The following is a 14,038-nucleotide window of genomic DNA, read 5'->3' as shown; positions in this document are numbered from 1 at the left end:
TTAATAGTAGTGAGAGAAATCAGAGAGATCCTTAGTTTAATACTAAAATTAAGAACCAGTAAGATATTTGCAAGAGTTTTGGAAGTTATGCATCTCAATTTGGGATTATTTTCAGTTCTTTTGAATGCAAATAAGCTTTCACAGATTCAAATACAATCCAACAGTAACAACATTGCACTAAAATATGTAGTGAATGTACTAAACATAGTCAAATCAAACAAAATACAAGCATCTTTGTTTGTGGCTCAAGACAAGGCAATAAGTTTCCCCCTCATAATATATTGCTACTTTTTTGTAATTTGAATAAAATAAATAAATTTTACTTTGCATGGTATGCCAAAAATGAATGCAATATAAGACATATCAAAGCATGTCATTCATGCAAGTTGACATTCCTCCACAACACAAGTTTGAAATGAGCATGTAGCATGTATTGCACAAAAATATTCTCAAACAAGGTTGAATGAATTGTACATGTTGCTAAACCCATATTTTTCCTATATAATCTCAAACTCCTTACAAAATCTATACAATATCAAGCCCAAAATAGGTATTGGCACTCATGATTTATCAATTTACAATGCATACACATCATGAGTCAAACATAAGTGCACACATGCACACACACACAGTAAATTGCATTTTCACTTTGTTTACAACTGTACACTAATTCTCATTGTCTGTATTTACAACTGTGTGCGGCCCTTAATGCTAGAGGTTTGTATCAGTACACATTTCTTTTATTTTTTCATTATTGTATGTTTCATTTCTGCATGTTAGGTTCAAGAGGAACTGATTATACGTTACCTTTTTTATGACATCTGGGGTGCTTTGCTCAACATTGTCATCGGAATGAAGCATGTATAATGTTTCTGCAGGCATGCCCATGAGTTATGTTTCCCCTTCATCAAGTGCAATTGCCCATATTGTATCTGTGTGATCCTGCAGGTTTGTTTGGAGGATGTATGTGCAGTTACATTTAGACAAGGTCATGTTACATTTCAAAAAAAACTAGGTTCCTTCTTCGGTCTAATCTAATCGTTTCTTACATGGTTTTCCATTTACTTGTGTGAGACATGCTTTTTAGCAAAATGACTTAGATTTTATTTGGTGTATCGTTGCCTTTAGAATGCAATAGAATGGTTGCTATGAAATTGATGCATGCGCCCCAATTTCACTAGTCATCATTCTTTGAGGGGCGGGAGCTGGTGCAGCAAGTTGATGGAAAATTCCTTGTTCATTGTGAACACTTTGGTTGTACCAATCTTTTAGTTGGGCCAATTCCTCGATTAGGGGGTCTATGGTGAGGCTTGTATTAAATGTTGTACCTATTACCTTTCCATTGAATTCACATACACTACCATTCTTGATAGCAAGAGTAGTTGTTTCTTGTACATAATGCCTTCGCTCAATTTCGGTACCTTCCCTTTTTGCCATTGCGCCCCATAGTGTAACATCGATGGTTGTTCGAGTCATGTCGACTAACTTAATGATATGCCTAGGAACCTTTGTACTGTCTCTTTTACATATTGTTGAGCTTGGATCAACACTAATGACAATTCCAATAACGTCAATGGTTGAGTTGTTATTTATGGTAGCCACTTGATCAAGATTTGTGAAGGAGTATTTGTGCTTGGGTATAGAAGAGTCATCATTGCAGGCAGTAACCTTTGAATCATCTACCAAGGTTATTTCTAGTCCACTGTTGAGTTTGTTGTAAATTTTATTGGCTGGCTTGATTGCTCCCCCAGATAATGTGTATGTCACTCCAACTTGGATGTTATCATAATGGGTTTTAGCAAGTTCATTGAAACACATAACACATGTTTCAGTACCTTCTCTATCTACAATGTCAAAGCTAAAAACATCACCACTTGCTTTTGTTGTATTATAGTGATAGATGTCCTTCTTCACTAGGACACGACCCTTGATGGACCAGTTTGGTTGGTAGGGATTCATTTTTTTATGGGAGTTAACATCGGAGGTGCACTACCCACGTTTTGAGGTGTCCTGACCCCAAACAATGATCTCTGTTTCCCTAAACCCTGACATTTTGTCAATGTCCTTGGCTTGGTACTTGCATCAAATAGAGGAGGTGTAGTTTGTACTACAATGTCTTCCTATTTTACACAAAGGAAAATTGGTTCTCCAATTGTAGCATGTGTTGTACATATAATCTCTAAGTCCAGAATAACAATCCACCTACACAATTAGACAATCGGAAACAAAATATTTTAAGCAACACATTTTGTTAAATGTAACGGTTATATAAACTTTGTTGGAGAAATAGTAGGCTTATTGACTCACCAAGAGCCATGCGAATTCAAGAAGATGTATTTTGTTAGTTGTAGAATGGAGCCAATCACGAGTCATTTGGAATCTATGTCATTGTTATATTTTTTTTGCAAGGATGCCTTTTGTTTGTGAATGCCATCTGAAAGATCAACTCTATAATGATTGCCATGCTCAGGTCCATCCACAAAGTTAGATATAGAAGATATTTGGAGACATGGAGCCATAAGGACGGACCCATCATACATAAGCCAGATAGCATTTCTAGTTAGTACATCCATGAGACAGAGGATTAGGACGCTGCCTACAAAACCAAGAGCAAAGTACTTCATTGCACTATATGACAGTTCAATAAAAGCTTGGATCTGTTAATGTTAACGCACATAATATATGATGTGTATGTATCAAGCCTTGAATCATTATACATCACCAAGTACAAGCAGCAATAGTGTCATCAACTTTGATCCTTGAATCTTATTCAGGTTACTATGACTATGACTATGTCTTAGTTGTGAAATAAATAGAATGATATATTTATGCTTGTGCTTGTTTGTACGCTAATGCTCCAATAGCCCATAACAGGGCACCCCAGAGAGGATGTAGAGTGTAGGATAGATTTAAAGTGTTGTGGTAGCTTGAAAGGGCAGTAGAGTTGACAACATCAATATAGCATAATACACAATCAGAAGTAGCTTAAGCATTGTGCCAAAAATAGGTATCGCATGTTTCACTTGGAAGTAGCAATTTATATAGGTTGTTGTTCTAACATGATCATTGAAGTCGTAGTTCACTAGTGCTCTTTAGTTTGTACAATGTGGAGCCTCCTCTTGAGCAAGATGCAATCAAAATTTTGGGTTACAAAGTGTAGAAAATTGCATCTAATAAGTGAAACATGGGTACCTATTCATGGGTTTGCTTCTACATTTACTGTTTGCATTTACTTTTTACTAAAAATAACCCTGTTGCATATTGTGTTTGATCTATTGTATCGCGGTTAAAATTTTATAATAGGAGATAGAATATGGCCATTGTGTTATTTGATTTTAGTTGGCTCAAATTTTTTTCCTCTAACAGGAAACGATTGAATAATAACAGTTAAGCTAATTCAAAGGACAAAGTTGTCATTATAAAAAGTTTACAATTCAACCAAATGATCACATCCATAGAAAGAGTGTTCTACATACAAATTTTAATGATTAAAAGAGCTGAAACAAGGGCTTTCAACAAGACTGAAAATTTTCCTCACAAACAATTGGAATGTGCAGCAAATATATAAATTTTATTTGCCATTATTTTTCAGACAGGGAGTAATCAGCTAGGAAATTGAATTTAGCAGGCATTTCCAGATTCAAGACATTTAGTTGTTGTTGTGCAAGATAAGAAAAAATAATTAAATTATTTACCTGACTAAAACTATAATAAGGGATGCAAAATCAACTTACAGGTACACCATAAGCACAAAACAGTATCCGCATTTTAAAAATTAAATGCAAATTTCAGCAATCCGCATTTTAAAATTAACTGCAAAATTCAATAGAACATGATTCATACCAAAAATATAATAAAGGATGCAAAATAATATGTTATTCAAGATAGGTATATTCTGTTTCTTGTCATGTTGCTTTATCATGGAAAGAAACCTACATAAAAAAGAAATTAATATCTTATAAAATTATTCTATACTATGTAACCATATAATTCATATTAACAATTGATGTCTTGATTTATGTTTACTCCAAAAAAGAAGAAGAAGAAGATATGACAATAACAGATAGTAGGTTGTCATTGGATATTGCCAATGATAGATGCCTAGAGCCAATGTTGTATATTTTGGATAACTTCCTTTTGGGAACCACGTCACAGGTTATTCAGGATAGATTCAACTAAATAAGCCTCCCAGAAAGGACAAGAATAAAATGAAATGCATGCATAGGTGTGATGTTTATAGCGGTGAAAAGAAATAAGCATGGATTCACATAAATTCATGGCAACCAAATGCCCATGAACATATTCAAGCATAATCATACACAAATTCCAAATACATAGATTTTCGTAATATAACAATCACACTAATTTTGCATATTCATAAACAATGATAGAGCACTTATCTCTTTTAATAGAATTTGGTCCAATAAACTGGTTGTGTATGATCAATCATGTCTCTATTATATCTTGTATGTGTGTGGATTGTTGGGGGATAAGGGATAAAATCACTTTTGATTATTTAACAATTAAACTGTAAACCATTACTGTCAAACATCAAGCATATACATATCAACTGAAAATTGAAACCAACCTGATCCTTATTGATGGTTTGGGAAATGGCGAGTGTTATCTTGGATGTGATATCATTATGTGTTAGTGTGTATATTCTGGGCATATATGCAGGAGTATTCTCCTCATGGTTTCCAGGAATAAAACCTTGAGCTTCGAAGCTTCAAATATTGCAGGCCCAAATAATCTGGACACCTGATAAACCAAAAAGAAAAACCCAAATTATATAAATAAATATTAGCACATGAGATTCAGAGACAAAAGAGATTGATGATATAGCACATGAGATTCAAAGAAAAGAAAAGATTAATGATATAAGTTTCCAATCCAACACAAAAATTCTTAATTTCTAAAGTTAAAAAAAGCACAACGACAAGAGATTTTCACAAAATACACCAGGATTCATATCAAGGGTTTCTCAAATCTGAAATCATATAATCTCAGATAGAATTCATGATTGAAAGGAAAAAGAAAGAAAGTGAATTCCTCTCCCAAAGAGTGAATTCTTGTATAGATGGATTCTCAAAACAGAATTAGTCACTCCTGGTTGTTTAAGTGAGCGACTTTGTAAGCACTTTGAACTCACCATTTCCAACAACGCCATTCCCTCCCACTTATTCTAGCAACAAAGTATTAGGCTATTCCTGCACGATCTAAGCTACAAATAGATTGAAGCAATGTAGGGCGGCCCTACCTTCCCTACCGCTACCAGCTATCTCCGGGGGTAATTTGATCGGGGGACCTAACCTAATATATCTAAGACTAATATTCCACTGATGAATAAAAGCCATGTCAACCAGCCATTCGGTCAGAGGGGAGAGAGCCCAACAACCTCTACCTTTGGTTCTTCCCCAGGTTCCCCTAGAGGCCTTAGCCGCTTTCAATCCCAAAAGACTTTTACCTGGGAAAAGTGAATCCACGTGAATTATCCCACTTGAGAAAGAGTTCATTTATAGCATGATAAGCAGAATTCATTTCAGTTAGGGTTTTCATTTCCATTTCCATTTACTGGTGATGATTATGATGCTGCATACCACTCATCGAGCTAGCTAATAATATCTAAAAGGAAAAAAATTAATAAAAAGAACAGAAAGAGTTGTTTACTATTTAGTTGCTTCCCGATCACAAAGGTTGTAGGTCTCTTTGCTCCAGCATCTGCTAGTGGTGTTGCTATCTCTACTGTGTATGCTTCAAGTTCAATGGGTTAAGCTCTCGCCATTCACTCAATAAATGATGGGGGAGCCAAATCCAAATGATCCGAGCAGTCATTGCCAGCAATATGACTCGGGATGAAAACGCAACCTGCATGCAGGAAGCCACACCAATCTACACCACAGGTGGAATGTAAACCCCAACCACGTGCTACATGAGTTGTCGCAGAAACCCTGTCAGAAAAAAAAATGGTGGCAATGGGAAATTCAAGTTTTCGCGGCATGAGACATTTTCGGTGGGGGTCAAACCCCATGGGAAATTGCCTATTGGCAAATTATAAGGAATATTTTGTCAAAACTTTTGATGTTTTAGGTGACTTGATTTTTTCTAATTAGAGGGAATATTCCTAAAATATTTTTCAAATATCATGGCAAAGTTAACATGGAATTAGTAGTATAGACACTCTATGACCCCTTTCAAGATTCCAGTTTGGTTTTTTACTTACCTTTGGTTTTTTGGCCATAACTTGGTTGTACAAGCTTAAAATTGTGAAAACAAGATATTGTTAGAAAGCTAGTTGTGGTGGAAATCAAATGGTACTACTCATTTTTTTATATTTTTCTCTAATTTTTTGTACTAAGGCTACAAATACAGACTTTCATTTTTTCACTTTTGAGGCCATATCTTGCACATCTGGACTCCATTGTTTGCAAATGAATGAACATTGGAAAGTTGATTAAATCCTCTACCTATATCTTAGATATATTTACTCTAGATCTTGCATTAGATACTCAAATATTTAAACTAGGCTATTTCTTGATTTTGTCATTTCTCAGCTTGAAAAGTAACAAAAGGGTTCATTTTCCTTGTTGTGTAGGCTAGAATCATCACCTTTAAAATTGACATATTGCCCTAGCTCTTGCCTAATTTGAAAATTGAATTTGAATGGTGGATACTTCTATTGAGAAACATACACCCTATAACTATCATAGTTGAAAGACCATGATGACCAGATTGCTCTGATCTAGGGTTTATGGTCTAGTTTAGAGGAGATCCAACCCAAGTTTACTCATTATTTTAATGTTGTTTAGCATAGGGATAATATGGATGAGGCGATGGGTTTGATTGGTCTTCATATTTCAGATAATCTCTAGTTCCATATTTATTCTTGTACCACTCCTAGGGTTATGTGGCTCAATTTTTAGCAAATGTTTGGGGGTATCAATGAGTTTTGTGCACTTTAGCTTGAGACATATTTGATATGATCATTGGTCCTTGATTTCTTTGTCTCCATTGAGGAATTTCTTGAGAAGTTTGAATACATCAAATCACTTCTTCAGGATTATGGAAAGGAAAAGAGAGACAAAGAGCACATCTTTCTAATTTTGTCAAAGCTTTAAGGCCCATTTCATGTCTTTTCTTTCTCATTTTATTTCACCATGGATGCATTGGGTACCACCTTCAATATGTTTTCATTTGAGGTGTTTTGTAAATGTTTGAAATGAGAACATGTCAAGTTGTCATAGCTTGATTCAATTTATGGTTCTAAATCTTAAGCTTTGGTTTCTCAAACTTATACATCTATAGGGACACAGAAGAAGAAGAAGCAGAAAAATAGAGTTTCACAGTCTATTCAACTAGCTTTAGAGTCTCATGCACATGATTTAGATTATTTCTCCTCTTCTAAGAGGAATTTATATAGGAAGGAGAAGCCTAGATGTTCTTTTTGTACCAAGATAGGACATGATGAGAATAACTATTTTTCAAAGAAGATAGATAAGCTAAAAGATGTTCTTTGAAGGAATTGTATTCAACCACCTTCATCTAGTACATCGTCTTCTACAACTTTAGGACATACACATTATGGGTCATCTTATATGAAATATGGTGAAGACATGATGAAATTTTATTCTCTCTTTGCATCTACACAACTCCATTTCTCTAGGTGGCTTCTTGATTTAGGAGCCTCTAATCATATGGCATCATCTAAGGGTATATTCTCTTCTTTTGAGCATTATACATTTCCTGAAATTTTGATGGCTAATAAAAATTACATGAGTGTTACAACGAGTGTGTCTATTGATGTTTATGATGGCACATTCAATAATGTTCTTTGTGTTCCTTCATTATCTTCCAACCTCCTTTCCATTTACCATTTTACTTATGTTAGCAACAATCTAGAAGGAAGACTAAGAGGGGGGTCGAATCTGTCTTCACCGGATACAACAAATTAAAATTAAAAACATAAAATGGCAAACAACAACAATAAACATAAAGGAAAATTACCCAAACAACACACAACACCAATATTTTTGACATGGAAAATCCAGTTAAGGGAAAAACCACGGTGGGAACCCACCCACAGTAAGATGATACTCTAGAGTAGTATGTGAAAATATTACAATGGGGAATGCACATGCATTCGGGCGCACTTCCTAGAGCTCACTACTCAATTGATATATGCCTGGAGGGATACAACCCTCAGGGAAGTCTCACTGACTTACAATATGATTCAAACTGCAATCTGAAAGAAATGAACTACAATGATATCATCTACAAATGCTTGATGACAGTTTTGGTTAAGCACAAATATCTGCCCTGCAACACCAATCTCACAACAAACTCACCACCGAATGATAAATCACGTGTTCACACATACACATCTCCCTAATAATACAGATACAATACCAACACACAAATTACATAAGTATCTCACCTATATATACAAATCATCAACGTTGATAACAAGGTCGGTTAAACCCTCAACCCATAACTCACAATTATAAAATTACATCACGCAATACAAAGATGGACCACCAGACTAATATAATGATTTAAATTAAATAGAATGGACCTAATTCAAATTCCCAAATGATCACATCCATTGGAAATCGCGCCAAGACCAACCACAACATGCTACACCACCAAAAATACCGTATAGCACGAAAATCATCACCAGTTCATAGAAATCAGAAAATAATTTTACAGTAATCAATACAGATTGCCAAAAAAAATAGGACATGACTAAGAAACATCAACAAGAACGTTAGAATCATCTGAAATAGTTGCACCAACACCACTTTTCAAATCTTCATTTGTCAACATCTAGAAGCTCAAAAACATAACCAATCAAAAACTCTCACAAAGAAAGATAACTTGCGGAGCACCAAATAATGAACCATTTGAAAAGAAAATACATAATACCATCCAAGACAATATCTTAAAGTCTCAGCACAAGATTTGATCACACTAGAATATACAAGAGGAAATACTGATCTCTGCAAAACAATGATTAGCAAAACCAAACTACGAAACCTGTTCAGAAAATCTTCCCAAACCCATTGGAATAGATCATAGGAATGTGTTGACATCAATGAAAACATTATATCCTAGAAGAAACAATGATCAACCAAATCCAACAATCAAACAATCTCACCAACAATCTCCCCCTTTGGCATTGATGGCAACATATGAATGCGAAAAACAATCAATGAAAAGAAAGAAGATATCATCAACAAACTCCCCCTAAGATCAAGATAGATAAAGTCATTTTTCACATGATCTCTCTCTCCCCCTTTGACAACAATTCCAAAGATCTCTAAAATAGAAATTCAAACTCTCTCCAAAAACAAAAACATGAATCTCTCTCCCCCTGAGATATACAACCAAATCAATAGACTACTCCAACAGAGGAGCAACACCAACTCATCAATCTGGATAAAAGAATAAGGCTCTGAAATCTACTAGATCGATGCAACTCGATGCATCTAGTTTTCATCAGGAGGGGTGGATACCCCTAACCTGTCTCTCAAATATACAAATGTATCTACAGGCAAAGGCTTAGTAAAAATATCAACAATTTGTTCCTTTGTAGATACATATTCCAGCTTCGCCTTCTGTTCACTGACTTTCTCTATCAACTAATTATATTTTATTGATATATGCTTAGTCTTTGAATGTTGCATCAGATTCTTTAACATGTTTATAGCACTAGAGTTATCACAGTAAATGATAGTAGGTTCATCATGAATAACTCTGATATCTTTCAACATTTGCTTCATCCAAATTATCAGAGTAGAATTACCAACATTTGTAATGTACTCATCTTCAACAGTAGATAAAGACACCGAATCTTGTTTCTTACTAGCCCATGAAACCAACTTCTTACCTAAAAAGAATGCTCCACTGGTAGTACTCTTTTGGTCATCTACATCACCAACCCAATCAACATCAGTGTAAGATCACAACATGAAATCATCATTCTTTGGATACCATAGGCCATAATCCTCAGTTCCCTTTAGATATATGAATATCCTCTTAACAATAGTGACATGACTCTCCTTCGAATCAACTTGATATCTAGCAGCCATACATATAGCATGCATAATGTCAGGCCTAGTCTGAGTAAGATATAGTAGTCCACCAACCACAGATTTGTACAAACTTTGATTAGCTTTAGGAGATTCATCATTTTTAGACAATTTACAACCAGACACCATAGGAGTTCCAACTGGTTTGGAATCATCTAATCCAAACTTCTTTGGCAATTCCTTCACATACTTAGTTTGAGATATGAATATAGCTTTTTTTGTGTATGCAATCTACGATCCTAAGAAAAATTTAATCTCACCAATCATAGACATCTCAAATTATTTTTGCATATCACTAGAAAACTTCATACTCATTTCATCATCACCACAAAAAATAATGTCATAAACAAAGACTTCAACAATCAAAATGTTGTCATTTTCAATTTAATGTATAGATTACTGTCAACAACACCTTTAGAAAATCCCAATTTGAACAAATATTTGTCTAATCTAGCATATTGAGCTCTAGGAGCTTGTTTCAATCCATAAAGTGCTTTCTTCAACTTGCATACCATGTCTCCATCATTCGACAGTGAAAATCCATCAAGTCGTTCAATGTAAACTTCTTCCTCTAGATCACCATTCAAAAATGTAGATTTGGCATCCACCTGATATACCTTGAAATCTTTATAAGTAGCATAAGCAAGCTACAGTCTAACAACTTTGATTCTGGCAACCAGAGAAAAAGTTTCCTCATAATCAATTCTTTCTTGTTGTGAATACCCTTTGCAGACTAGTCAAGCTTTATTTCTAACTACTCCACCGACTTCATTCAGTTTGTTTCTGAATACCCATTTAGTACCAATAACATTTTTATCCTTAGGTCTAGGCACAAGTTCCCAAGTGTTGTTCTTTTGAATCTAATCTAACTCTTCTTCCATATCTCTCATCAAATTTTCATCCTTATAGGCCTCAGCAACATCTTTGGGTTCAACTTTAGAGATTAAAGATACTTCTTCTATAACTAGCCTTCTTCTAGTCATCACACCTATACTCTTATCACCAATAATCTAATTCTTAGAATGATTAAATCTTACATACCTCTGAGTCTTCTGATTGTTTAGATCTTCAGGTTCCTACACATCATCACCATCAACAACAACATTCGGAGTAACGGTCTCTACCAAATTATTCTTCTTAGGTTCTTCAAGTTGAATAGGAGCTAAGACAACATGTTGACCATCATCATAAGCTCTAATATCCTTCCCAAGATTCTCATCCACTTTCACATTTGCACTCGCAACTATCTTTCTCAGTCTCTTATTATAGCACTATTAGGATTTTCTCTTTGTAGAATATCCCAAAAAAGATACCTTCATCACTTCTAGCATCAAACTTTCCAATATCTTCATCTCTCTTGATATAACATTTTCTACCAAAAAAATTGAACTATTTCACATTAGGAACATGACCAAATTAAAGCTCATAAGGGGTCTTACTGGTATCACCTTTGATATGAACTCTATTAAATGTATAAATTACAGTGCTAATAGCTTCTCTCCACTACACCTTCGAAACATTTCTTTCAATCAACATGGTTCTTGCAGCATCCAAAATAGTACGGTTCTTCCTCTCAACAACTCCATTCTGTTATGATGGACTTGAAAAGCACTAAGAGGGGGGTGAATTAGTGACACCAAATAAAACACTACTTCAAACACTAACCGGTAGATGAACTTAACTAAGAATTTAAACAAAATACATGCTATCCAAAATGATATAATAGCATCCATCATAACACAAGTGTTTATATGTGGAAAACCCAAATAGGTAAAAACCATGGTGAGATGGAACTCACAAGTTAACTATCTACAGTAATAGATAACTGACCGGTTAAGGTCTACAAAGTGCTCTGCTAGGAGTGAATCTTGTTAAAGATCCCAAAGCTTGATTAGAAGCTTATACCCTATTAAGAGTACTACCCTGTTAGGAGTAACCTCGTTGGAGGATTTGAGAATCCAAACTAATGGATCACCTTGTTAAAGGATTTGTACAATGAAGCTTGTTAGAGCTTACTCAGTTAGGGGATTTGATTTTGTTGTAATGATTAGAAAACAACAAGAATGGTTTGATCTGTTCTGAGTAGCACAATACTTGCTTGATCAGATCCTTCTAAGTGCATTGAACACTGCTCTTCATCTTAACACTTATCGCTCTTCAACAAAAGCTTTCCATCTTGATGCATATCAGTATTCGCATAACATCATAACCATACTCATTCTCTATATCTTTCAAATGCAAAGTGCTCTGCTAGGAGTGAATCTTGTTAAAGATCCCAAAGCTTGATTAGAAGCTTATACCCTATTAAGAGTACTACCCTGTTAGGAGTAACCTCGTTGGAGGATTTGAGAATCCAAACTAATGGATCACCTTGTTAAAGGATTTGTACAATGAAGCTTGTTAGAGCTTACTCAGTTAGGGGATTTGATTTTGTTGTAATGATTAGAAAACAACAAGAATGGTTTGATCTGTTCTGAGTAGCACAATACTTGCTTGATCAGATCCTTCTAAGTGCATTGAACACTGCTCTTCATCTTAACACTTATCGCTCTTCAACAAAAGCTTTCCATCTTGATGCATATCAGTATTCGCATAACATCATAACCATACTCATTCTCTATATCTTTCAAATGATTCACTAAGATGTCTTAAAATAGACATTCAAATCTTATGTCGGCCTAAGGAAATCAAAACACAATTTCCTAGGTGCAGTGTATCTAGACAAGTGATCAAAACTTATCACAAAAATGACCACCAAGAAGTTGGTGCTGGTAACTCATCACAAAATCAGATACTAGTTAGAATAGTCAATACCGGTTGTAACAAACAATGCGAACCATTGTCTTGGAATCTTCCACTTGATCTCCATCTTCATCTTCATCTTTATTTTGATGCTGACTTAGTGTAGCCATAGGTTGTCTCTTATACACATACTAGTTGACACAAAGTACCAGTTAGAGATAAACCTTAAACATATCGGTTGACAGTGTAAACCAATTGAAGTTACACTGGTTGTCAATGTATTCATATGTGTGTGTGAGAGCGTTTCATCAATGACAACAAGTGATGAATACATTATAATCATCATCAAGCCAACAATCTCCCCCTTTGGCATTGATGGCAACACTTAGAAAATTTTAGAATAATACAATACTGCTAAGTGTGCATACACAACAAATTTACACATATACTCATACTCCCTCTTAATGCAATACTCCCCCTTAATGCATGCATAAATGCAAAATTTTCAAAAACACACATACATATTTCTACTCCCCCTTTGAAAACAATGCCAAAATGAAAAAGTAAAATATATACATATATATAAAAAATCTATATCAAAGTGTTCAACATATATTAACATCTTAAAAAAGTTCATGCATTGGCTAATCTCATAAAAATGTCATTCAAGTTCTACTTCATCTGTGATAAAGCATTTTCCCATGATTCCAGTATGTTAGCAGTATACTCAAATGTAGACATCAGCTAGGAATGAAACTCTTCCATTGAGTCTAGCGTCCAAGTTTCAGGAGTAGCAAGAATAGCTTCTACATTGGAGTAGGCTCTCTGAAGAATGTCGACCTGTGATATGAGCAAACTCTTGAGTTCTTTTAGAGGTCAAAGTCTCTTAGCCTTCTCATTATCATTTCTGTCCAATCTGTCATGCAAATCATCTATAGAATGGTTAAACACATGAATGGAGTCCTGGAGTGGGACATATGCCTTGCATATCCTTTCCATTTCTTTCTCAGTTTCAACTTGACTCTTAGAAATGTTAGAATAAAAGAAAGAAACATTGGAGGTAAAGGCAAGATACTTTCCTCCAGATTCAATAGCTTTTCTCAAGAGACTTCCATAATGAGATAGAGCCATTTTGCCACTTTCAATGTTCTTTGCTAGTTTATCTCCATATTTCTTCTTGTGGCTCTTCTCAGTAGACAATTGAGCAG

At 34.9% G+C, this 14,038-nt stretch overlaps 1 protein-coding gene across 1 annotated transcript; it reads right to left on the bottom strand.

Moving 5' to 3' along the window:
• Positions 1-1,146: 1,146 nt before the first annotated feature.
• LOC131857283 (replication protein A 70 kDa DNA-binding subunit A-like) lies at positions 1,147-1,959 on the bottom strand. The gene has a single exon (XM_059209551.1). The coding sequence runs from the start codon at positions 1,957-1,959 to the stop codon at positions 1,147-1,149; it is 813 nt and encodes a 270-aa protein (XP_059065534.1).
• Between the last annotated feature and the right edge of the window lie 12,079 nt (positions 1,960-14,038).

Source organism: Cryptomeria japonica, chromosome 1, assembly GCF_030272615.1.
Source record: "Cryptomeria japonica chromosome 1, Sugi_1.0, whole genome shotgun sequence".
NCBI lineage: Eukaryota > Viridiplantae > Streptophyta > Pinopsida > Cupressales > Cupressaceae > Cryptomeria > Cryptomeria japonica.
The sequence above is the reverse complement of the archived record's forward strand: the minus strand, read 5'-3'. Positions and strand labels throughout refer to the sequence as shown.